The sequence below is a fragment of the Anguilla rostrata genome, chromosome 8 (genome assembly GCF_018555375.3).
Source record: "Anguilla rostrata isolate EN2019 chromosome 8, ASM1855537v3, whole genome shotgun sequence".
NCBI classification, from domain to species: domain Eukaryota; kingdom Metazoa; phylum Chordata; class Actinopteri; order Anguilliformes; family Anguillidae; genus Anguilla; species Anguilla rostrata.
The window spans coordinates 47,394,209-47,419,590 of record NC_057940.1 but is presented as its reverse complement, the minus strand read 5'-3'; the positions used below and the strand labels follow the sequence as shown (position 1 = coordinate 47,419,590).

Sequence of the window (25,382 nt, the reverse complement as noted above, 5' to 3'; positions counted from 1 at the left end):
GGTCATATATAAAACTGCCTTGGCTCCAGTGGTGTCCTCTCAGCGAGTTCGTTCTGAATGCAAACCCCCCCCCCCCCCCACAGGTGTACGCCAATGCTGGGGTATTCAAAGGACGCTGAATTTGCACGAGGTTCCTTGTAGCATTTTACGGCGCCTGCATTTTATTTTTTTAGACGTGGAACAAAAGGCTGAGGGGTGATGCTATTTTAGGCCGAGCTATGCGCAGTTTTTTTTTCTTTTTTTTTTTTACATCACCACTCCGCTCTCCACAGATACACAACCTCTGTGCGGATCAAAATGATTTCAGCCTTGCTGCTCCAGGATGCTCAGCTTGCATGTTCTGGAACTTTCCGCTTGACTCCGTGTTCTAGAATCACATTACCTTACATTATATTACAGGCATTAAGCAGACACTCTTATCCAGAGCATCTTACACATTTACATTGCTGGATCCATTTACACAGCTGCATATATACTGAAGCAGCACAAGTCACGTACCTTGCTCAAGGGTGCAACAATATTCAAACCTGTGACCTTTAGGTTACAAGACCAGTTCCCATTATTACCACCACGTTCCAAAATCAGCACGGTGCACAGTCCTTATGGGCTTCCCACCTCACCCCACACTGCAAAAAGCTTCAAGTGTTTTAGTCAAGTCATGAGATATAAAATATTTTGGTTTTTCCTCTCAAGTTGTTAATACTAGCTTGCTTCAAGCTACTTTTTGCTTGTCAACTGAAACTGTCTTACCCTATCGGCAAATATTGAAAAAGAAGGAAAACTCACTCACTTCATTGACAATATTTTTGTCTTATTTAGCAAAAATAGAAAGTCATAGAAATAAGACCTAAAGTCTAGATATAAGACTAAAATACTTAAGGTTGAAGTTTAAAAAAAAAGTTTTTGCAGTGCACACTGCCAGTGCAGTTGGCACGTTTATCTGCAGGCACGGGTACCAGGGGTTTAGAGAAAAGCCCAGTACAAGGGCAGCTGGGTTGAGATGCTGCCCTTACCACACCGTATCTAAAGAGTGTGCTTGGGAGCGTTCTAGCGGTGTGTAGGCATGTCTGAGAAATGGGCTTCAGCCTGGACATAATGCATAAATACTAAAGAACTCCAACAGGGCTGGCGGGTCATAAAACACTAATGAGCTTTATTCTATGTAAGATGAACCCTCTAAGGCGTGATGTCACAAATATGTGGGTAGAATGTTCTTAACTGAACATTCTAATGCTGATGTAACAATTGCTACTGGTAAAAGTGGAGTTATAGAACCCTGTTTGAGAAAACATTCCAAAAAACCTGCTCTTCGAAGGGTTAAATGTAATACACCACATGGGTTTATGCACTCAATCAGGGCTGTGTCTTGTGACGCCAGCCGCGTGGACGCACATTTTAACAGACGTAAGTCTCGCAAACAGCACAATTGACTTCACACCGTAGAGTCGCAATGGTGGACGTCTGAAGAGAGACATCATTGCTTTTCTCAGCATGCTACATGCGTATGAAACGATGGCATATCCCAGGCTTGACCCTCCTGAAGAGGTTTCAGCGTGGAAAAGACTTGAACACATCTGCTTGTGTTTGTTATTTTTTTTACAACAGCGGTTGCCAAACTCCCTCCAAACTCCCTCCCCCCCCGCCCCGTGTCTGCTGGTTTTCGTTCCAACCACAGCCGCAACCCTGGGATTTTAACAAGCTGTTGTTTTTCCTTAATTAGGAGCTTTTCATTTTTAGAGGGATTATTTACCCTCTAAAGCCACATTGCGTCAGATATAGCTTTGCATGCTATGAAACATACAAATCCCATGTTCGTGCTGAACTTTCTGTGGGTCAAGGTCAGGGGTGCCCCAGGACTGAGTTTGGGAACCACATTTTAGAATGTATTTCTTAAGGTGGCTATCCTTCATTTCCAGTTTTTGGTGGATTTGGCAACTGGTGGTCACAAAAGTTAGTTTTCACAATCCAAATAACAGAGTTCCATTCAAATCAAAACTATTACTAGCAGCACATCAAGCGCTTATTTTTCTTAGAAGACAATCCAGAGGTAGAGCATTTTGGAGAAAGAACACAACCAACAATGTCGTCTGACACGGTTTTTGGATTTTAGGCGCTTGCTATCTCGCACTCAGCATTCAAGTTCCCGCGCATGCATCACATTTGAATACTTGGTGAGATTGCCACACCCGACACCGCCAGTATGAAAACAGCATATAGAGGAACAATTTAGGAACACAAACACGTTGAAGCGATATTGCTACAAAAATGCCATCGTGAGAAATATGTTATTTTTTGAGGTGGTGCTGAGCCAAACGTTGCCTACATTTTCTCAATTTTTTTTCCTCTCCCATGAAGCCACCGTTCGATCAGAGTGACCATGGGGTGCGAACACCCTGCCCACCAATCAAAACGCCTCTGAGACAGAACAAATGGGCAAACTGGCGGCGTTTTCAGTGGCCAGAATTTCCTGATCAAAGAAAAAGCTCACAGAAGAAAGACAGAAGCTATGTCTCCCTCTAATGAATCCGCGAAACTAAAAACCAGGCAGCGTTAACAATTCGGCCATCTGGCTAGCGCCCGGTTCAGCCTACACTTAATGGGGATCTTGAGCGCTAGCTGGCACAAAGGCATTGTGGCTGCTGAGAGAGAAGAAAAAAAAACATAAAAACAATTGAGATAAATTCTGGAAAATGGCTATCGGCCTTCTCGCTCATGCAATATTCATGACCCATGATGCATTGTGCTCGGTGTAATTGCAGGTCTGGCATGGAGAGGACCATGCCAGCCGAATTAGCACCCTTTTTATCTCCCACTCAGAGAGAAGAGTTTCTTCACAAGAGCCACGGTGTTATAATGGTGTTCACACAAAATTTAAAAAAATTTAAATAAAATAAAAAAAACTGAGGGAGCACAAATCTCAAAAGCTGCCACAGGTGCAGCTTTTTTGCCCTCTCCCTTTTGTTTCGCAGTGTGTCTCTGTGCTAATGGCACAGAGCATGGTGTGTTCTGGTATGAGAGGTGGTGTGTCTCTGTGCTAATGACACAGAGCGTTGGGGTTATGTCTCTGAAGTTGTATGTCTTGCACACACAGAGCGTTGGGTTGTTTGTAACTTTGTTCGCAGTGTGTCTTGTGCTATGACACAGAGCTTGGGGTTTGTGTTTGTACTTTTGTTCGCAGTGTGTCTCTGTGCTATGACACAGAGCGTTGGGGTTTGTGTTGTACTTTGTTCGCAGTGTGTCTCTGTGCTATGACAGAGCGTTGGGGTTTGTTTGTAACTTTTGTTCGCAGTGTGTCTCTGTGCTAATGACATAGAGCGTTGGGGTTTGTGTTTTTTTGTAACTTTTGTTCGCAGTGTGTCTCTGTGCTAATGACACAGAGTGTTGGGGTTTGTGTTTGTAACTTTTGTTCGCAGTGTGTCTCTGTGCTAATGACACAGAGCGTTGGGGTTTGTTTTTGTAACTTTTGTTCGCAGTGTGTCTTTGTGCTAATGACACAGAGTGTTGGGGTTTGTTTTTGTAACTTTTGTTCGCAGTGTGTCTTTGTGCTACTGACACAGAGCGTTGGGGTTTGTTTTTGTAGCTTTTGTTCGCAGTGTCTCTCTGTGCTACTGACACAGAGTGTTGGGGTTTGTTTTTGTAACTTTTGTTCGCAGTGTGTCTCTGTGCTAACGCTAAGCTCTGTGCGCAGTCTGACTCCTCCGCCGCGTCATCATTTCGCCCAAGACATTACGGCCACGGACCGCAGCCACATCAAGGTGATCACCAGAGGACGTCTGGGGGAGCGGTTAGGGGTGTTCTCAGACTCCAAGTGGTGTTCAGAGAAGTGATTGGTTGAAGGGGAAGGGGGGGTGAGGGAAGAAGGAGCAGTGATTAAGCATTGCGGTCTGAGGGGGGCGATGACACCACAGCTGTTGGGCTTTGTGATGCAACTGGGATCTAGTGTCAGTTGTTTTTTTGGGGGTTTTTTAAAACTTATTTTTTGCAGTGTCTCTGCTCTGAACAACACAGAGCACAGGGTTTTTTAAAATGGTGTGTGTGTGTGGGGGGGGGGGGGTGTAGAGGAGAGCGTGTGTGTGTGAGTGTGCGTGTGTGTGTGTCTGTGAGTGGGTGTGTGCGCGTGAGAGAGTGTGAGTGTGTGCCTGTGCATTTGTGTGTTGGGAGTATGGGGGGTATGGGTAGGTGTGTGTGTGTGTGTGTGTGTGTGTGGTAGGGAGGTGGGAGCATGGATGTGTGTGTGCAGGCATGGGCGTAACCACGCATTCTTTGGGGGGGTCGTCCCCCCCCCCCCAATACTGAGAAAATACCAATCAGTCTCCCCCAAATATGTTAAATGTGTCATCCTTTTATGAACCCTGGCAACAGATCTGTCTCTTGTTATTTCCTATTTATTTTCAATTTATTCCCGTTTGTTAAGGAAAACATAAATGTGTGACCCCCCCCCCCCAATTGTACACTTGGTTAAGGCCATGTTTACAAAGTACTTGTTGCACCAGCGGCAACTTTCACAAAATACTCCCGGCAGCAGCCTGATAGCAGGCGTGAGGTAGCTTAATTGACAACTGTGGCAATAATGGAATGCAAAGCAATCTAACCCAAGTTAGCAACCATGTTCTTTTTAGTACAGCTACTTTTCTCAAAAATTGGCTATTAAAATGCTAGTATGTTTAGGCATTACAGTGTAAGGTGACCAGATTTCTGAAATGAAAACCAAGTACATGTCCAGTTCGGTGGTCAATCATTAAAATATCCGTTATTATCCATGAAAAAAAAAAGGGGGACAATTCCGGGTTCATGTATTTTGACCATGGTAACTGTTGTACTGTAATAAACTATGGCTGAGTTTTCCACAGCAGTTTTCATATATAAATATCATAGAATTGTGGGAAATGGCACTTAAAAAAAAAATTCTGGGGGAGGGCTCTCATTTGGACGCCCCCAATGTCTATACCCTGGTTACGCCCTTGCGTGCAGGCATGTGTGCGTGCATGTGTATGTGTGTGTATGCATACAAAGTAAAATACTCAGCATTAAACCAACTGTGACACGGTACATTTTTCTCTGATAGCTTCTTGTAGGCCACTGAACACTTTTCAGTGTATATCTCCATTACCTACCAAGCACAGAAAGACCTGTCAGGAGGAGAGTGGGTGGAGACTAGGTGGAAACCAACACAGAATACCATGGGGAGGACACGCAAATCTCACTTCCTCTTTGACACACAAAGCACGCAGACCACAGCCTTTCATAGCGTGTCACTTAAGGAGACGCACCACTCTCTCACGATGCACAAAGACTGCTCATGCCCTGCTCCACCTGCTGTGATGTCATAATACAACACTGACCTCAGAACTCAAGTGATTCCTTGAAGCAGGAATGAACGTAGCTGACCAATGATTATGACATCACCACAGAAGCAAGGGTGATGTCATAGTCGCAGACTTCAGATCAAAGAACAACTATCTCCTGTCCTCAACAGTGTTGTTGTTTTTGGGGACCTGTAGACAGTTACCCCAGAACTGTACCACCATAATCCAAATCCAATCAAACCACTAATGTTCTCAGAAACTAGACTGCTGAAATCCAGACCATGACTAGCTGACCCATGTGGCCAGTTGTAACTAAAATCTTTTAGAATAAATTAAGAATTGAATTTATAATTAGCTTCGAGGCTCTTATATGGAAAGCCTGGCTGCCATGTCCCTTAGGAAACATACCCACATGCACACAGACATGCACACACTTGCAAACATGCAAACACAAACACGCATACATGCATGCACAAACACACGGAACGAACACATGTACGCACGCACAGATGCATGCACACATGAGCACACACGTGCATGCATGCACGCACACACAGTCTATGTTCTTTAAGAGGTTGAAAACTCTATTAGTTCCATACATTATCTGTTGTTAAGAGACAATCTCCACATTTACTGCAACATAACATCTCTGGGATCACACAGGTCCCTTAGCAGAGGACCAGGGGCAGCATATCCTCCCCGCCAGACCATGGGGGTCACAGGTCACTCTCTATAATAAGATTTTGGGCGTCTCTCTCCAACGTGACCGTCTGGCCCCCAAGCTGTCGCCCCCCTGAATTACCCTCATTATCACCGGTGTCAAAATTGACACCCATGGAGTGCATGTCACAAGACCAGGGTCTGGCGTCCAGGCTGTCAGTATGAATGAGGCTAGAGCACGTGTTGCATGACCAGAGTTTAGTATTCAGGCTGTCAGTATGAATGAGGCTAGAGCACGTGTTGCATGACCAGAGTTTAGTATTCAGGCTGTCAGTATGAATGAGGCTAGAGCACGTGTCGCATGACCAGAGTTTAGTATTCAGGCTGTCAGTATGAATGAGGCTAGAGCATGTGTCACATGACCAGGGTCTGGTGTCCAGGCTGTCAGTATGAGTGATGCTGCAGTGCATGTCACATGACCAGGGTCTGGCATTCAGGCTATCAGTATAAGTGAGGCTGCAGCGCATGTTACGTGATCAGAGTCTGGCATCTAGGCTGTCAGCACAAGTGAGGCTGAAGTGTGTGTCACATGACCAGGATCTGGCATCCAAACTATCAGTATGAGTGAGGCTGGAGGACGTGTCACATGACGAGGGTCTGGCATCCAAACTGTCAGTGTGAGTGAGGCTGCAGCATGTCACATGACGAGGGTCAGGCATCCAGACTGTCAGTATGAATGAGGCTGGAACGTGTGTCACATGACCAGGGTCTGGCATCCAGACTGTCATGATGAGTGAGACTGAGGAGAGACATTCTGGGATTTTGGTGGTTGAAAATAAGGGGGGGGGGGGGGGGGTACCATGTGACTATCTCAGCTTTCAGTCCAGGCAGACCGCTTAATTGACATATTTCCATGTAGGCCAACGAAAATATTTATTATACATAGTATTTCTATTTGAGACCTTCAAACTTGATGCCTGTTTTCTATACCCATCCCCCCCACCCCCACAGTCCCACTCGCTGATAAACAGGGGCTCATTTCCCTAACGGCGATATCAGTGTGCAGACTGTGGTCACACACATAACTGGGGCTCATTTCCCTAACGGCGATATCAGTGTGCAGACTGTGGTCACACACATAACTGGGGCTCATTTCCCTAGCGGCGATATCAGTGTGCAGACTGTGGTCACACACATAACTGGGGCTCATTTCCCTAGCGGCGATATCAGTGTGCAGACTGTGGTCACACACATAACTGGGGCTCATTTCCCTAGCGGCGATATCAGTGTGCAGACTGTGGTCACACACATAACTGGGGCTCATTTCCCAAACGGCGATATCAGTGTGCACACTGTGGTCACACACATAACTGGGGCTCATTTCCCTAACGGCGATATCAGTGTGCAGACTGTGGTCACACACATAACTGGGGCTCATTTCCCTAGCGGCGATGTCAGTGTGCAGACTGTGGTCACACACATAACTGGGGCTCATTTCCCTAGCGGCGATATCAGTGTGCAGACTGTGGTCACACACATAACTGGGGCTCATTTCCCTAACGGCGATATCAGTGTGCACACTGTGGTCACACACATAACTGGGGCTCATTTCCCTAACGACGACATCAGTGTGCAGACTGTGGTCACACACATAACTGGGGCTCATTTCCCTAACGGCGATATCAGTGTGCACACTGTGGTCACACACATAACTGGGGCTCATTTCCCTAGCGGAGATATCAGTGTGCGGACTGTGGTCACACACATAACTGGGGCTCATTTCCCTAACGGCGATATCAGTGTGCACACTGTGGTCACACACATAACTGGGGCTCATTTCCCTAACGACGACATCAGTGTGCAGACTGTGGTCACACACATAACTGGGGCTCATTTCCCTAACGACGACATCAGTGTGCAGACTGTGGTCACACACATAACTGGGGCTCATTTCCCTAACGGCGATATCAGTGTGCAGACTGTGGTCACACACATAACTGGGGCTCATTTCCCTAGCGGCGATATCAGTGTGCAGACTGTGGTCACACACATAACTGGGGCTCATTTCCCTAACGGCGATATCAGTGTGCACACTGTGGTCACACACATAACTGGGGCTCATTTCCCTAACGGCGATATCAGTGTGCAGACTGTGGTCACACACATAACTGGGGCTCATTTCCCTAGCGGCGATATCAGTGTGCACACTGTGGTCACACACATAACTGGGGCTCATTTCCCTAGCGGCGATATCAGTGTGCACACTGTGGTCACACACATAACTGGGGCTCATTTCCCTAGCGGCGATATCAGTGTGCAGACTGTGGTCACACACATAACTGGGGCTCATTTCCCTAACGGTGATATCAGTGTGCAGACTGTGGTCACACACATAACTGGGGCTCATTTCCCTAATGGCGATATCAGTGTGCACACTGTGGTCACACACATAACTGGGGCTCATTTCCCTAGCGGCGATATCAGTGGCATGGGCCAAACTGGTTTGGTCACACACATAACTGGGGCTCATTTCCCTAGCGGCGATATCAGTGTGCAGCACTGTGGTCACACACATAACTGGGGCTCATTTCCCTAGCGGCGATATCAGTGTGCAACTGTGGTCACACACATAACTGGGGCTCATTTCCCTACGGCGTCGATTCAGTGTGCAGACTGTGGTCACACACATAACTGGGGCTCATTTCCCTAACGGCTGATATCAGTGTGCAGACTGTGGTCACACACATAACTGGGGCTCATTTCCCTAATGGCGATATCAGTGTGCACACTGTGGTCACACACATAACTGGGGCTCATTTCCCTAGCGGCGATATCAGTGTGCACACTGTGGTCACACACATAACTGGGGCTCATTTCCCTAGCGGCGATATCAGTGTGCACACTGTGGTCACACACATAACTGGGGCTCATTTCCCTAACGGCGATATCAGTGTGCACACTGTGGTCACACACATAACTGGGGCTCATTTCCCTAACGGCGATATCAGTGTGCAGACTGTGGTCACACACATAACTGGGGCTCATTTCCCTAGCGGCGATGTCAGTGTGCAGACTGTGGTCACACACATAACTGGGGCTCATTTCCCTAGCGGCGATATCAGTGTGCACACTGTGGTCACACACATAACTGGGGCTCATTTCCCTAGCGGCGATATCAGTGTGCACACTGTGGTCACACACATAACTGGGGCTCATTTCCCTAGCGGCGATATCAGTGTGCAGACTGTGGTCACACACATAACTGGGGCTCATTTCCCTAGCGGCGATATCAGTGTGCAGACTGTGGTCACACACATAACTGGGGCTCATTTCCCTAACGGTGATATCAGTGTGCAGACTGTGGTCACACACATAACTGGGGCTCATTTCCCTAACGGCGATATCAGTGTGCAGACTGTGGTCACACACATAACTGGGGCTCATTTCCCTAACGGCGATATCAGTGTGCAGGCTGTGGTCACACACATAACTGTCGCTGTTTTGCATCTGCGTGAGACTTCATATGCAACACTCACGGTGGTGCTGGCTTTACATTTCACTAAGAGCACAGTGCCGACTCCTTGCTTTGAAATTCTACATTTCCGTCATAACTGTGAAAATCAGCTTCCGTTAATTTGAAAACAAAAGCCAGAACAACTTTGTGGATCTCCTTTCAGCCATCTACTGGTGAAATGGCATCACTACAAACTGCTAAACTGGGAACTCCAGAACTGCAAGGATGAATGAAGAATACTAAGTTCTAAGGCTGCAGGTAATAAATGGATGTTGCGTAGATTGTATGTCTGGTTCTGACATCATCATTTACAAGCAGATTATGGGTTTGATGAACAATGCTGGAGTCACAGAACCAGTGTAGTATAATTCTGGGCTTGTAACCTAAAGGTCACAGGTTCAATTCCTGGGTAGGACACTGATGTTGAACCCTTGAGCAAGTTACTTAACTCAGTATATATTGAGCTGTATAAATGGATGCAATGTAAAAGCTGAGTAAGTCGCTCTGGACAAGAACGTCTGCTAAATGCCTGTAATGTAATGTAATGTGGCACCACTATCAAATCAGTGTTCTACAATGACCACAGGGGCTAGGAAACATGGGCTCTACCGCCACCTGGTGGTGTACAGGCATTATTACTTAAACTGCTGATTCTTCACTGTAATTGGTCTGAATGGGTGGATTTTACATTACATTACATTACAGGCATTTGGTAGACGCTCTTATCAAGAGCAATGTACAACAAAGTGTATAACCATAACCAGGAACAAGTATGACGAAAACCCTAGAGAGAAGTACCGGTCCAAGTTCAGGGAACAACCGCATAGTTCAACTTGGACCCTGAAGGTTACACTGATTAACACTAACACAACGAGAACGGCAACAACGCAGTGGTTAAGCAGTAGTTAAGACAGTTAATGCACCTAAGAGACCTACGAAACAGCTGCCTAGTTACAACCCTAAGCTTACAGTCATTTACAGGGGGGTAGGGAGGGATGGGGAGAGGTGCAGCCTGAAGAGGTGAGTCTTCAGTCGTCGTTTGAAATGGGTCAGTGTCTCAGCTGTTCTGACCTCCACGGGGAGGTCATTCCACCATCGTGGGACCAGAACAGACAGGAGATGTGTTCTGGAAGTGCAGGTGCGAAGAGGGGGAGGTGCCAGGCATCCTGAGGTAGCAGAACGGAGGGATCTGGCTGGCATGTAGGGTTTGAATATCTTGTGGAGGTATGCTGGGGCTGATCCCTTGACTGCCTGGTATGCTAGGACCAATGTTTTAAATTTGATGCGAGCTATAACAGGCAGTCAGTGGAGGGTAGAGAGCAGGGGAGTGACGTGGGAGTGTCTGGGGAGGTTGAAGACCAGACGAGCCGCAGCATTCTGAATGAGTTGCAGGGGTCTGGTGGCAGATGCTGGTAGTCCAGCCAGAAGAGAGTTGCAGTAGTCCAGGCAGGATAGAACCATTGCTTGGACCAGGAGCTGGGTTGAGTAGGTGGTGAGAAAGGGGCGGATTCTCTGGATGTTATACAGGAAAAATCTGCATGCCCGGCTTACTGCTGCGATGTTCTTGGAGAGGGACAGTCTGTTGTCCATCACCTACTCCGAGATTCTTGGCACAGGGTGATGATGTCACTAAGGTGTCCCCTAGGGAAATGGAAAAATCGAGGAGGGGAGAGGTTAGAGCAGAATAAAGATTATCTCCGTCTTTCCCGGGTTGAGCTTCAGGTGGTGATTGTCCATCCAGCTCTCGATGTCCCTCAGGCAAGCGGAGATGCGGGCAGGGACCTGTGTGTCCGATGGGGAGAAGGAGAGAAAGAGTTGCATGTAGTCGGCATAGGAGTGATAGGACAAGCCATGGGCAGAGATTACAGGGCCAAGGGATCTGGTGTATAAGGAGAAGAGAAGGGGACCGAGGACTGAGCCCTGGGGCTCAATTAAATAAAATTTTAATTTAATTATATGCCTACCCATCCCTGTGTTTTTCAGCCTTGGCCCTGGAGAACCATTGAGTATTATATTAATAATACGCTTTTATAAGTGCACATCTGACAGCACGCTTCTTTCACAACTTATTTCTTTTAGTGTGAAAGGGTATTTAGCTTGCCCTGATTGGTCCCTCACTAATCCCAACTCATACCTTCGGGCAGTGCTATTGGTCTCCCTCTTGAAAAAAGGCTGGATTACCCACCCAGTACTCTACGATCTCATACTGTACATAATTTACCATGTGCAAATAAAGTGAAGGTCATTATACACCATTTTGGTCTTTCACTTGGAAATGCCACTGAACCCTGAAACCTGCCATTAATTACTGATCGCCCATGGACCAACCCGAAATAGGTTCATCATTCCTGACGGTGAAAATGGCGGGTTTAGTGTTGCATGTTCAACATGGTCATCATCTTCCTCTTCATCCTGGGACAAACATCAACTAGTCAATGTTAGAGGACACTCAATTCCCATCACAGATAACAACCCGAGGTCTGTCACAGTACGTGTCTCACTGAACCACTGAGGGAGAATCCCATGCACTTTCAGGCAACGGGAAATATAAATGAGACAAACCGAACAAGCTAATTATTGAGCTGGGGGGGATGTATCTCCTCTCAGTGACTTAGCAGAGGGGCCCAATAGGCTTGCTTGCACCCTGGACCTGTGTTTCTGGTAGGGTTTTTTGGCATCCAAAAGTCAATCAAGAACGCACATCATTTGTGCACATCCTTTCATCTTTTTTCAGATTCATCTAGATTACTTAGTTGCTATTGCCTTTTCAAATAAACAAAAAAATAAATGTGAATTTACTCACAGACAGAATTCAGTTTCATCAAGCAGGTTTCCACCCCATCGGCATCATTTTACCTGCCAGTCAATCATCAGTCAGTTGATTAGGCTAAGCTACTTAAGTTCTTCGCAAAAGACTTCAGCTCAGAGCACCAGAAATTGACAGTTTCAGCTATGAAAAATATATATAATAATCGGGATCTACAGGACCAAGTTTGTCTAAACAGATGTTGAGAATTTATGAACTTCCGTTACCGTCTAAGTCAATGTTTGCCAACCGGTGTGCCACAGCACTTTGGTGTGCCGTCAGGTGAGGTCAGGTGTGCTGTGTGAAAAATCCTTAAAAAAAAATTTTAATGTTCAAATGAATTAAAAAAAAACTTGAACTTAAAATGAACAAATCCCATTCACAAAAGCCAAAATAAATGTCATTAAAATGCATGTCGCTTAATTAAAACCCCAAAAGAACATTTAGGCCTACTGTTGGCACGTCACATCAACGTCAGCTTTTTTCTGTTGAGAGTGGTGTGCCATGAGATTCAGTAAATTTGGAAAGCGTGCCGCGGAAGGAAAAATCTTGGGAAACGCTTGTCTAAGTCATATCAGTCCCATCACTGGATTTGTAAAAGGACATAATGCTTCTCACACCGCACGTTATTACAGTGATATATTAGGGCGGGTATATTCGCGCAGGGTATATATTCAAATCTGCCGATTCAGTGCAGCTGATTCACTTTAAGATGTTTGCTGTCCAGCGGCTCCTCGCGACGCATGTAGAACAACTCCATTAAGAGGCTGTAACACCCTGTGTACTATGAAGCGTCATATACTTACAACACAACGTGTTACACTGCTGGAGTAAAGTGAATATATGTGCATCATGAAAGCTTTAAGAACACACACCATCGGTCATGTGATCACATTTGTAATTTTTACATTTTGGTATGCTTAATGCATTCACAAACGATATCAAATAAAACAGGCCTTTTTTAAGGCCCAAGGCTCAAACTACACTATATATAACACTACCACATCAGTGACAAAGAATTAGACTTAAATCCTTTTTAAAATTTTTATTTTAAAGCATGTTTTTTTTTTACAATTTTTTATTTAAAACCTCTCTTAGGTTTACAGCACACATATGCCAAACACACAACTGTCACAACAGCTAAGGACCGAAAACAAAACTATATATCGAGTGTTGCGGTCTAAAGCCTGACTTCTTGACCTGTGCTTTGTATTAAAACCAGTTCTTTAAAAAAAACATTTACACAGGAAACACAATGACAGTTGGAACGAACACTATATACATATTGCCATTACAAACAAAAAAATTCTCACTGCGTAAAATACCTGAACAAAAACAAAAACCCTAAAATGACTAATTCATGTCCACCGCCAGACCAAAAGATTAAGAGGTAAATGGGAGAACAGTTCACTCCTTGACAAGAGTAGTTTGGTCTAAACTGTCAATCACAACTTTAAAGTTTGAGTAACGCTATTATTGTTTTTAATGACCGCACCCTAAAACTACAAAAGGTTTGAAATACGGGGGGGTGGGGGATTCGAATTGAACGTGAAGATCGAACAGTTGTTGGAGCAGGCTGAACAGTCCCTGTCGTTTTGACTGTTAGGACCGGCCCTGGGGCCCCGAACGCCATGATGTCACTGGACTATAGCTCCTCCTCCTCCTCCTCTTTCAGTGAATGGAAGTGTGTTTTAACTCGCTTAACACCATGCAGTGGGGGGCGAACAAATCTGCAGTTCTTCTGTATACCAGAATGAATAATTACAAGTTAAGAAATTCCATGATTGCCTGGAGTCCTGTCTTGGTTTCATCTGAACTGTACTCTCCACTAAATCACCCAAATCCATTCTCTACCGGGGGGTGGGGCTATGCACATTTCCTTTTAGGGCTAAAGTATTATGTGCCACATAAATGACATGCATTATTCTGAAGCTTAGGGCAAACAAAATTATAACCCCCATCCTCTTTAAATCCACAAAGCCTCTCCCAGGGCCCAACACCGGTATTATTTTTAAATTTTTTATTTATTTATTTAAAGTCTAACTTCCAGTACACCACAACAACACTATTCTCAAACACCCTCCCCACCAACCTGTGCTCAAAAAAAAAAAAAGAACCCCCTTGATTATTTTCACGATTGATCTACCACAGCTGCTGTGACTAGCCTATAAGAGACAAGGAGCAATATTTATTTATTTATTTGATACAAAACAAAAATAAATAAACTAGAAGAAAAACATGAACTAGAAAGCAATGGAGAAGTCTACAAAAAAAACAAACAAAACCAAAAAACACACGTTGTGGTGGAACCAGACGCACCGTCGAGTTCTGGGTGCGTACATCTCTGGGTTACCATGGCGCCAAACCATGGTAGACAAAGGGGGGGGGGGGTGGAGACCACATGTGAAATTGAAATGGGCAGTTTCTTGGGACAGCTGGAAAAGGGGGGGGGGAGCACGGAGGGGTGTAATCAAGCCTGCCGAGATAAGCAGGTGGGGGTTCACTTCATCCCTTGCAAAAATAAACAAACCAGCAGTTAAAACGACAAAACGAAACGCAGACCAAACGCAGCGGTTAAAAAAAAACCAAAAAAAAAAACCCAATGAAGACAAAAAAAGAAAAAAAAAAGATCTAAAAATATCTTGTTACCGATTGAAAACTGAAGCCCAGAAAGAGGCAGTTGGCATGTCTGATTCAGACTGGCCTTGACATGACCCCGCATACAACCCAAATATATCAGAAGGGGGGGTGGGAGGAGGGGGATTGGTGAATAAATCTTGGAATGATTACATTTTCTTAAAACCTTTCTGTTTTTTATTCAAATAGCATATCTTAAAAAGAAACTAAAAAAACAACAAAAACAAAATTTCAACATGTACATTTCTACAGTGAAATCTATAGTTCATAAAGAAAGGGAAATAAAAAGAAAAGAATTACAAAACTGAAATCTGCAAGATCACACATCCTGTGGATGGTCTAGAGCTTGGCTCAGGACCTGAGTAACCTGGGGGGAGGCCAGGAGATAAGGGGGGGGGGCGTGTGGTTGGGGATTTGGGGGGGGGGGGTTCGTCATCATCATCATCATCATCATCATCTTCTTCTCCCTCGTCATCCTGATCCCTCTTGCGCTTCTCCCCGTGGACGGCAGCCTTCTCTTCTACAGAGCAAAAAATTTATCAAATGATAAAATAATTTGCAAAGAAAAATGGAAAACAAAACAAAAACATTCACAATAAGGCATGCCCCATACAGCGTGCTTAATACAGATCCCTTTCAATGGTTCGAACTGCTGATATCGGGAAACAGTCAATCAGTTAATCAAACCAATGAAATCTCCCGGCATTCAAATACACGCATAATACACAAAAACAAATCGCCCTGGAATCGGTCCATGTCACTGGGACGGATCATTCCTGAAGGTGTATGAAATGATGGGTTTGGTGGTACATGGTGAGGACTGGGGAGACTATTCTTACCCTCTGCTTCCTCCTCTTCCTCTTCAACATAGTCATCATCATCTTCTTCATCCTGGGGCAAACGGTGAGCGTTCGATTAGCCAAAACTTTAAACAATCAACATCAGTAAAACTCCCATCGTGGATAATGACCCAAGTGTAGTTAGGCTGCTCTTGTAAGTTACAAAGTACACGAATAAGCACCAGACAATAGTTCCATGCACTTTAAGGCAATGAGAAAACCGGAGACAAAAAAATACCAAAAAAGCAATTCTTGGCCAACATGAAGCTCAACACAAGCTGAAATAGTTCCCCCCCACCCCCCCATTCTTGAGGCATGCATCTGCAGTTTTGACATTCGGCTGTATAGATGTGAGTAATTTTGTGTGTGTGTACACGTTTGCAGGAATTATGACTGTTCTGAAAACTTAGCGAGGTCAAACATGACTTCTCCCTGTCTTTGGACATCGATCAAGCAAGAGAGATCACCGGAACTCCAAGCACAAGGCTGTATCCATGAGCCAAAACATGGCAGTACAGCACATCAAATCAAACCCCCATCACTGCTGGCCTCACCTGGATGCCTTCTTTCATCAGGTATGACAGCCCCACCTCGCCCGTCTCCGAGCCTTCCTCGTCATCCTCGTCACTGTAGTCCCCTGTGGGGCCAGCCCCTTCTTCGCCATCCTCATCCTCATCTGCACGACACACACAGAGGACAGGAACCATCAGGCCACGCTCCTTTCCCCAGAGAATATTTCAGGAATGTGGACTCTGCACTGCAGCATGATCCCTCAACAGGCTCTTAGCTTCAATTTACCAGACCCCGATTAAGCTTAGTCCTCGACTAAATTGAGCTTCGCATGCAGAATCTCCAAAACTTAGTCTGAACTTAGTCGAGGACTAGGCTTGATCTAGGTTTGTGAAACTGGCTCTATAAGCCTCTACTTGAGTTATATCAACTGCAGTGCCAGTAAAACTCTAAGACCAGAAAGTGTGCTCCCAAAACACCATTAAAGTGCTAACGTAGCTTAGCTACGCCAACCCACAGCAAGGCTCATCGACTGAGTACTGAAGCTCCAGGCTCAACACCTAATCACAGCTGCAGCCCTGCTGCTGGAGAACCACAGGGTGCAGCTGGTTTTTACCATGGTTATTACTAAGCACTGAATTACCGCACATTACCCAGCACTGAATTACCGGTCATTACAGAGCACTGAATTGATCCAATAAATCCCAATTACAGTTACTCTCATCTCACCTGGTTCCTTGGTGAAGGGGTACCCCTTGTCGGTCACGAAGTTCGACCATGCAGCAAAGCCATATGTTTGTCATGTGTATTACATACATTTTCTTTTTTTTTACCTTTTAAGGGCACAAGCGTGTGTAATTTTGTGAATGCTGTGATTTGATTGGCTCTGGGAGTGGGCGGGGCAATTGCCGGGAACAAGTGGTCATAAAAGCCGGTCCAAAGAAACAGCAGCTGAGCAAAGCTATGAGCAGTGCTTTGAGCCTAAACTTCTCCATGTTTAACATTTTTGTGTGTGCAGAGGTTTCACAGCAAGCTTTTGTTACTGACCATAATTGCACCCACAAAAGAAAGAAAAAATCTGGAATTACTCTGACAGCTACCACAGTGATTTTTTTTTGTGAAGTTTTTTTCTATTATATGGGCAAGACTGGGAAAAAAAACTATTTTTACAAAGACCTAAAAAACTGGGCATGTGAGTCAGAGGTTGCAAGTTCACATCCTTGGTGGGGCACTGCCATTGTACCCCTGAGCATGGTACAGAACTTAGATCGCTCCACTAAAATATCCAGCTGAATGAATTGTACAGGTCTCCCCCTTGGGAATACAGGGATCTGCTGTGGAGGTCTTTAGGAAATAAGCAAAATAAATTCTTATTTACCCGCAGTAATGCCATACTATACAAACTGCCCTTGGTCTATGCAGTGGATTGGGTCTCCTCTTTAAGCAATCATTCTGACTGGTGAAGCAACAAGCAGTAGGTTCTATTTCAGAAAGTTCAGGGCTGCCCAACCCTGTTCCAGGAGATCTACCATCCAGCAGATTTGCACTCAAACCGTGACAAAGCACACCTCATTCAACAGTTAGAGATGACATTGAGCTGCTAATTAGTAGAAGTAGATGTTGCAAAATTAGGGTTGGAATGACAACCTACAGGACAGTAGATCTCTAGGAACAGGATTGGGCAAGCCCCTCGTGTAGACAGGACCAGACCAGCACCATCCCGAAAAATCACCATGGCGACCGCCATCTCTCTTATCGTCACAACCACGACTCCCCGCCTACCCCAGCCTCACCGTCGTCATCCACCTCCGAGTCGGGGGGCTCGTTGTCTTCCTGGTCGAAGCCATCCAGGTAAGTGACCTGGGGCAGCAGCTGGAAGATGCTCTCCCTGTAGTCCTCCAGGCTGGTGATCGCACAGTTAAACAGGTCCAGACTCTTCAGGTTCTTCAGATTTTGCTATAGAGGGGGAACCGCGGTTGGGACAGGGTCAGAACGGTCAACGGACCCCACCAGCAAGATGGCTGTTCCGATATAATCGATGGGTTTAGGTTAATGAGACACGGTCCCTAATTTTGGGTGACTACATACAAATAGACCAGGGGTGCACAACTCTGGTCCAGGGGGGCTGGTCTGTGTGCTGGTTTTTCTTCCAACCAGTTACCTTAGTTTTAGTTTTCTGACAGCTCAGCTAAACTCCGCTGGTTTACTGCTGTACTGGAGCACAGTAAACTCTTTAGGATACACTTGCAGCCTGCAGCTGTAGCTTATACAAATGTCAGATCAAGATATGACTGGGCTAATTAAATAATTAAGAGCAGAAGTTGGCACAAAATCCTAAAATGGACTGGCCCTTGTGCACCCCCAGAAGTAGAGGCTCACAAGCATGACAAGCCAAGACCCATTAGACCTGGAGTTTCCAACCTAATCCGAAAACTAACCTAATCTTCAAACACGACCTCGATATGTTGAATCAGTTGTCTTAGTGCTGGGCTAGAACAAAAACCTGAACCCACATCGGCCCTTTTCTGATAAGATTGGACAGCACAGGCCTTAGCGATCATGTCATACTACCAACGTCCGAGTCAATTTAAATAAGGACAGCCCATCTTCCAACTGGATAATGCAGTCTACAGTCAGGTGCCTCCCAGACCACGGCCCTTTTTACCGCAGACTGTTGGACATGACCGAAAACGACCGAGTACCACAGAGCCCTGCTGCCCCGGCTGGGGGCAGGTTTGGGACATGGCGGTCCCACGGGGGTCGCACACCGAGCCCCGCCCCCTTACCAAGGCTTCCACTGTCTGCAGCTCCTTGATCTTGTTGCCGCTCAGGTTCAGGTAGGTCAGGCTGGGACATTTCTCCGACAGGGTCTCCAGGGCACCGGAGATGCTGTTATCACTCAGCTCCAGCTGATTGGGTGAGAGGAAGATAGCGGTGACTTTAACAACAGACTTGCTGCCAGCTGAGAGGGCAAGGGGAAGACAGCGGTGCTTTAAACAACAACAAACTCACAGTGGGGAACTTGAGTATGTTGTTGATTACTGACTCTGCAGTAAAAAACCACAGGTAGGTACGTACTACACAGGTGCCTTCAGGCGTGTGCAGGAATGATACAGGTATGTGAAGTAGTAGGCATCTGCAGGAGCTGTACAGGTTTGTAAAGGTGTGCGAATTACCAGGTGTGTGTAGGTGCCAGACAGGGGCAGACCTGCCAACCTTAGGAAAATATTTTGAGTACCACAAGAGTCAGTGTAACGCTTAGTTCACATGCTTTCGCACCACTTCGCTTTGCACGCACACACAAGCCTTTCTTCATAATTCTAGTTTTGACTGTTGAAGTAATCAGGCAAAATTGTATAATTTGACCTGACTCTAAAATATCACTAGCACTGGGCTATATTATGATATACTTGAAAGTCAAAAGTTTGAGTACACCTGCTTAAAACAATTTTTTCATAATTAATATTTCATTATAAGATATGTGTGCTCATACAAACTGATAACCATAAGTGGATTACATTCAATTATTTAATAAAAATGGAAATAATTAATTTTGTATATTGTAACATATGTTTTCATTTTCAAGTATTTACAGAAACTTATGTTGTAATGTTAAAAAAAAACTTATGTTGCGATGTAGAACACTGTCAATTATTAATAAAACCAAGTTTCTGTTCATGATTTCCATTTTTATTTAATAGTTAAATAATTGAATCAACTTACATAGGCACACATCATAAAAGCCCAATGAAAAAAAAAAAGTATTCAATTGAAAAATTATCTAGGAATGTAGGCTTTTGTAACTAGAGGTTTAGCTAAATTATTACCTGAAGCTCCTTGGTGGCTAATGTCGAAATCATAATTGCACAATGTGCAAAATGCATGGTGCGGAAGTTTTGAGGGGCGGAGGCATGGCCATTGCTCCTGATATTTTGCGAGGAATTTCTGGGGGGCATGGAATCGCTTCTTTTTAGTATCCTCGTCATCTGACGTCATGATTCTTTTCTAACTGCAAGGCTGGTCGGGTGACTGGCTGCAATAATAGGAATTATTTGCTACGTTAGCAGTCTATAGTCAAACACCTTTGCAATGGTCACTTTGCTGCAACAGAGCGTGTGCGATTCAAAGTTTGAACACGGAGTCTCCGTAGCGTTTGAGTTACTGCAGCTAAATTACTCCATCAGTTATTCACACGTCTCCTAACGAGGCTAAATCGTATGCGAGCTACTACTACAGCTAACTGTATACACAAATTTATCTCATTAGAATATACCCCTTGAAACGCATCATCTCGTAAAGATATTCAACATGTTTTAACGTTTTATGTGTTAACATTACGGTCACATGTTTGTGCTTGATTATTACTCTCCCACTTCCCATTTTACCTCAGCTATGCAGCGTTACGCCTCGGCCTTGTATTAATTGATTGTTTTCCGTAATTAAATTACAATAATAAACTTTTTTTTTTTTGCATAGTTTCAGCTGGCATTTCGTACCTGCGTATTTTGACCAAGAATAGCGTGGTTGGTACACAAAATGCGTGCAGGTTGGCAGGTCTGCAGGGGTGAAGTTGTAAGTGTATGAAGGTGTGGGTGTGTTCAGGAGTGTACATTCAGGTGTGTACAGGTGCTGCACAGGTGGTTGAAGGCATGAAGGTGTTTGAGCATGGTCGTTTGGGGGCGCTGGCCCCGCCCCTCACCCTGCGCAGTTTGGGCAGTGAGGGCAGCTTGGCCAGAGACGTCAGGCCCACGTTGACCATGCTGAGGAACTCCAGCTCTTTGAAGTCATCCGTCAGTCCCTCCACCTCCCCGTTGCTGGACCGACAGTTATCCACCACCAGCTCCGCCACCTGGGAGAGGGAAGAGCGCCAACGATCTCACCCACAATTCCAGTGAGATTACACCGTCATACTTCCCCGCAGAAACCTCGTCACACCACCCACCCAACATAGACCAGACTGCCACCGGCTGGCCAGGTTGAGTGGAAGACCCACCTCCGAGTCAGACTCGAAATTGTGCATTCATTTCTTCCACATGCGGACAAGCCAACACTAATGCTGCTATACGTCATATTACAAAAGCACACAAGCTGTGCTAAATGTAAGGAGTTCATCTAGTTAGTCCAATTAGAGCACAAGTGTAAACACCCTGGTATCCATTTAATTAATAACTGAACTGTGTGTAAAAAAAATTTCTAAGTTAACAAAATTGGTGCTAATTTTATGGTATAAAACAAGGACCTATTTTTTCCCTGATAAAATCATTGTTTTCACTGAATTAACAACTAGAGGTTTTTGCTTAACAATGGTGCAAATAGAACGACCAAGCAGAGTCTTGCTTGACAACGGTAAAATAAAATGCCCAAACTGTCGCTGAAGAATATTTCCATTTCAGCTGATCAAGCTGATAAAAATCTATATAAAAGTAATTATATATAGGCTAGTCATTGTTGGTAACCTGTTGTATAAGTGGAATAAAACCCTCTAGGCTGTCCTGTTATTGGAAAATAATGTACTTTGGGGGTAGTTAAGCAACCTAAGCATATAGTTATAAACATTATAGCAATCATCCATTTTATTTTATTCCAGACAAACAACTGCAATAGCACCACTGTAACAGTGTAATGGTAACACTGCAACTGTTTAACACTTTTCGGTGGACGTGTGGACGAATCTCAAAAGAAACTGTGCTTGACTCAGACGAGACTGGACTACAGCACCTCCTGTTCAGAAGTGAACTGTTTGCAAATTTAGCTCTCTGGCCGAGGGCTGGACTTTGAACAGCCCCCCCAACCCCAAATCACTCTGGCTTCATGCTGTGATAACTGTGATCTGACAGCAAACAGGGGCGGTGTCATTCAAATGCTAGATAATGTGTGGGAATGCAATCTAACTGCAAAATAAATGCCCATCCTGGTCTTAAGCGCACCCTGAACCAATTGTTCATTGTCAACGGGTGCAATTAAAAATAAATAGGAAATAAACAATGTGGGCAATGTCAAGGATGCAGAGAATTTAATTTTGAATAAAATGGAGTCACCTTCACATATATATATTTTAGATGAACTAGTTCTTTGCCAATTTGTTCTAAGAGACCATAAGTCAAACTTAGTTGGTTAAATAAAGGATGAAAATAAATGCATTGAAAATTCCCATGTCAAAATCCACAAATCAGCAGACACTCACAGATTGGGATGGCAGGTATGCCATCCCGCCAAGTTACGCCTTGGCGGGGACATGCCCCATATCTCATTTACCTCACTAACATTAATGTTGGCATACAGAACTGGAAAAGGGTCAACAGTGTACTATGCATTTCTGCCCAGTAAGTCCATGTTTTGTACTTAATCAGTACTCATTAAATGAGCAATTGAGATGACTTAGGCAGGTACCACAACAGGATTGTGATGACTACACACAACAGGTGTCCTTAGGAGGGGTTGATCTAACTCAGGGGCTGAATCATAAACCCTAATAAACCATAATGATACTATGTCTGGTACTTGTTTTTGTTTAATCAGTGTTTTCAATATTACAACACATCCAAGCTACTGATATATTACTGCTGCAGTCTGCTAAGTAGTCCCAACACAGTTTTTTCAACCAAGGGAAAAAAGATGATTCTTGGACTGTAGGTTGTACATAACCAGAAATGCATCAGTCTTCAAAAACTCCCCCTTGCTCACCATGGCGTACCTTTTCTTTCTTTTCTTACCACTGATTCAAAACTCATAACTAGCCAACACCACTCTTAATTTGTTAACTTTCATGGACTTCATTTTGTAACCATTTTTACAGACTCAGCCCGCATACAACAATAAGTCTATAGGTTATAAATAACAAAACCTGTCTGCAAGGAGCTTTATCAAAAGACAACCAAAATAAACAAGCGTTTTGGAATGTAAGTTACGTTCTAACACTTCAAAAAAAGTAGACACTCGACATTAGATTTGGCTTTTATAGAAACAAGGGCGATGTGCGATCTTTCGGTGAGTTCTCGGTTCTCCGAAAAGAGACGCTGCTTTCCGACAGCGTACTGCATAGCCCCAGTGACACTCGCGTAAACAGACTGCCTGTTTTTGTGAAACACTACACGGCGACGTTTAAAAAACACGCTACTGTGCGTGTAACAACCAAAAGAGTATTCCGCCGTCAGTAGCCACTACGGACTACTCAACGCTGCATCTCTGTGACGCCACGTCGTTTTCAATTTGTCCCGAAGCGCAATCGCTCGGCGGTACTGAGACGTCAAGAGTGAGGAGAGTTGAGCGGTGGACGGGACAGCAGGGCCGAATTGCAAGGGCTAATTCGATGAATGCGAAGAACTCACTCAGGCTTGCGAGCTCGGGACGGTTGGGGTTTACTGTAATCTACCAAATAGGGGGGAGGTGGACTGAGCTCGCGCCGCCATCTGCCAGATTGCTTCAGTTCAGAGAACACGAACGGGGACATCTTGATACATTTACACATTCAATATAAAATGTAAAATTAATGTTAAATAATACTGTTTAAAGAAACGGTGCTCTTTAGGACAAGACGATGGAGTTATGTAACTGCGCCGCATCTTAAATCTGAGGATGGGAAGGGGGCGGCGGCGGCGGCGAGTTGCATTCTGTGGGGGTCCGTTTAAATGGACGTTGATGCGAGTTCAAGAATAACGCATGTAGTCAGGAAGCTTACTAAACAGAGTTGCGTGAATAATTATGTAGCTCAAAATAAACTAGATGGCCCGAGACGGATCGATCATGTCGTGTATTAATTCCATAGTAAAATTGCAACTAAAATCCACAACGCCGCCGAGGTAGTCGTCGTACCTACACAGCTAGCGAGAACAAAATGACTTCCACTTCCATCCCGTCAGAACAAGGGCTCAACTTGCTGGCTAGCTGCAACGCAATCGCCCTGTCGCCTCCCTCCACTTGCTGTTAGAGTTGCTGCCTTCACGTACTGTAGCCAGCAGTAAGCTCAAAATTTACAATTGTGCATCACATTGGCTGACTATGCAGACAACTACACAATAACCCCGACGGACATGTCCGCTTTTATGGATAATCACGCCAGCTAACGTTAACCGTTTGTTCGTCCTCCAACTACAATGAACTTCACCTGTTCGCCGTCACATCTCACCTACGAGCTAAGCGAAGTCTGATGCCCTCTGGTAAACGTTAGCGAACTGATCATAGTTTGTTAGCCAGCAGACCAAGCCTTCCAACTCAATGATATTAAGTTTTTTGTTGTTGTTGTTGTAGGTTGCTATGCCTAATCGTTATCCATATCCATATAGAATATAGACTGCAGTGCAAACAGCTCGACCCGCCCCAAAATAGGTTTGGTGACTGAAGAACCTTTTTTGCTGAAACTAGTCAAATTCTTATGGTAAATTACGATGAAAGGTACGGTTCTACTGTGGCGGTAGACGTAACTATTTAAATATATACATACATATTTACACGATATCGTGTCACCTTCCACACCGTTCGGTATATCACGCCGACGCCTGCCACCCTCCGATTTATCAAAACTAGTTATTGAGCAAGCCATGTGTCACATAACTAACGCGAAATAGGGTATTTGAAAATGTGCGACGAAGCAAGCGAACTGCCCACTGAGTACAAAGTTAACTTTTCGTCTGCAATCCTATTTCTCTAACTTTAGAAGCTCAAATTCGAATAGCATCGTGTCAAGTGCCCATGTGGTATCACAGTCTAATGAGACCGTACGGCTACCTTGCTCGCTAGCTGACTATTTCTCGTCCACTGGACTTAGCAAGCCTCCACCGCCTCGCGTTTCTTGTAAAAAAATAAATAAATAAAGGAGAATTTGCATACCTCTTCTGGAGTCCTGTTCCGTAGTTCTAAACTTATTCTCTTCTTCATTTCCATTTCCAAAAATAAATATACGACAATTTCGTCCGAAGGAAGACAACTGTATGTTTAAAAAATGCAGAAACTCCGGAGCTCAGAATTACAGCTCGGCTTTCTTCAATGGCTACTCTCCGCTAACTGATCCTCCATGATACTTCGCACCCAACCCCCTCAATAAAATCCCGCCCTTTTAACGTCAGGATTGGTCACTTTTTATTTTACGAATTTTAATTGGTTAGATGACACGC

General features: G+C 44.7%; 1 protein-coding gene across 1 annotated transcript; it reads right to left on the bottom strand.

The window, feature by feature from the left end:
- Positions 1–13,316: 13,316 nt before the first annotated feature.
- On the bottom strand, positions 13,317–25,292 carry anp32e (acidic (leucine-rich) nuclear phosphoprotein 32 family, member E). Its single transcript, XM_064348469.1, has 7 exons — positions 25,099–25,292; positions 20,972–21,121; positions 19,059–19,181; positions 18,066–18,228; positions 16,317–16,438; positions 15,763–15,814; positions 13,317–15,443 (listed from the first exon to the last, which is right to left on the bottom strand). Exons 1-7 carry the CDS (start codon positions 25,150–25,152, stop codon positions 15,220–15,222), a joined length of 888 nt encoding a protein of 295 aa, XP_064204539.1. The 5' UTR covers positions 25,153–25,292; the 3' UTR covers positions 13,317–15,219.
- Between the last annotated feature and the right edge of the window lie 90 nt (positions 25,293–25,382).

Excerpts from the sequence above, each read along its gene's own strand:
- anp32e (XM_064348469.1), bottom strand. The coding sequence starts at position 25,152 with ATGGAAATGAAGAAGAGAATAAGTTTAGAACTACGGAACAGGACTCCA. Across the intron at positions 19,182-20,971 it reads CACTGCCCAAACTGCGCAGG|CTGGAGCTGAGTGATAACAG; the intron begins GTGAGGGGCGGG and ends TCACCCAATCAG. Across the intron at positions 15,815-16,316 it reads TGATGAAAGAAGGCATCCAG|GATGAAGAAGATGATGATGA; the intron begins GTGAGGCCAGCA and ends CGTTTGCCCCAG.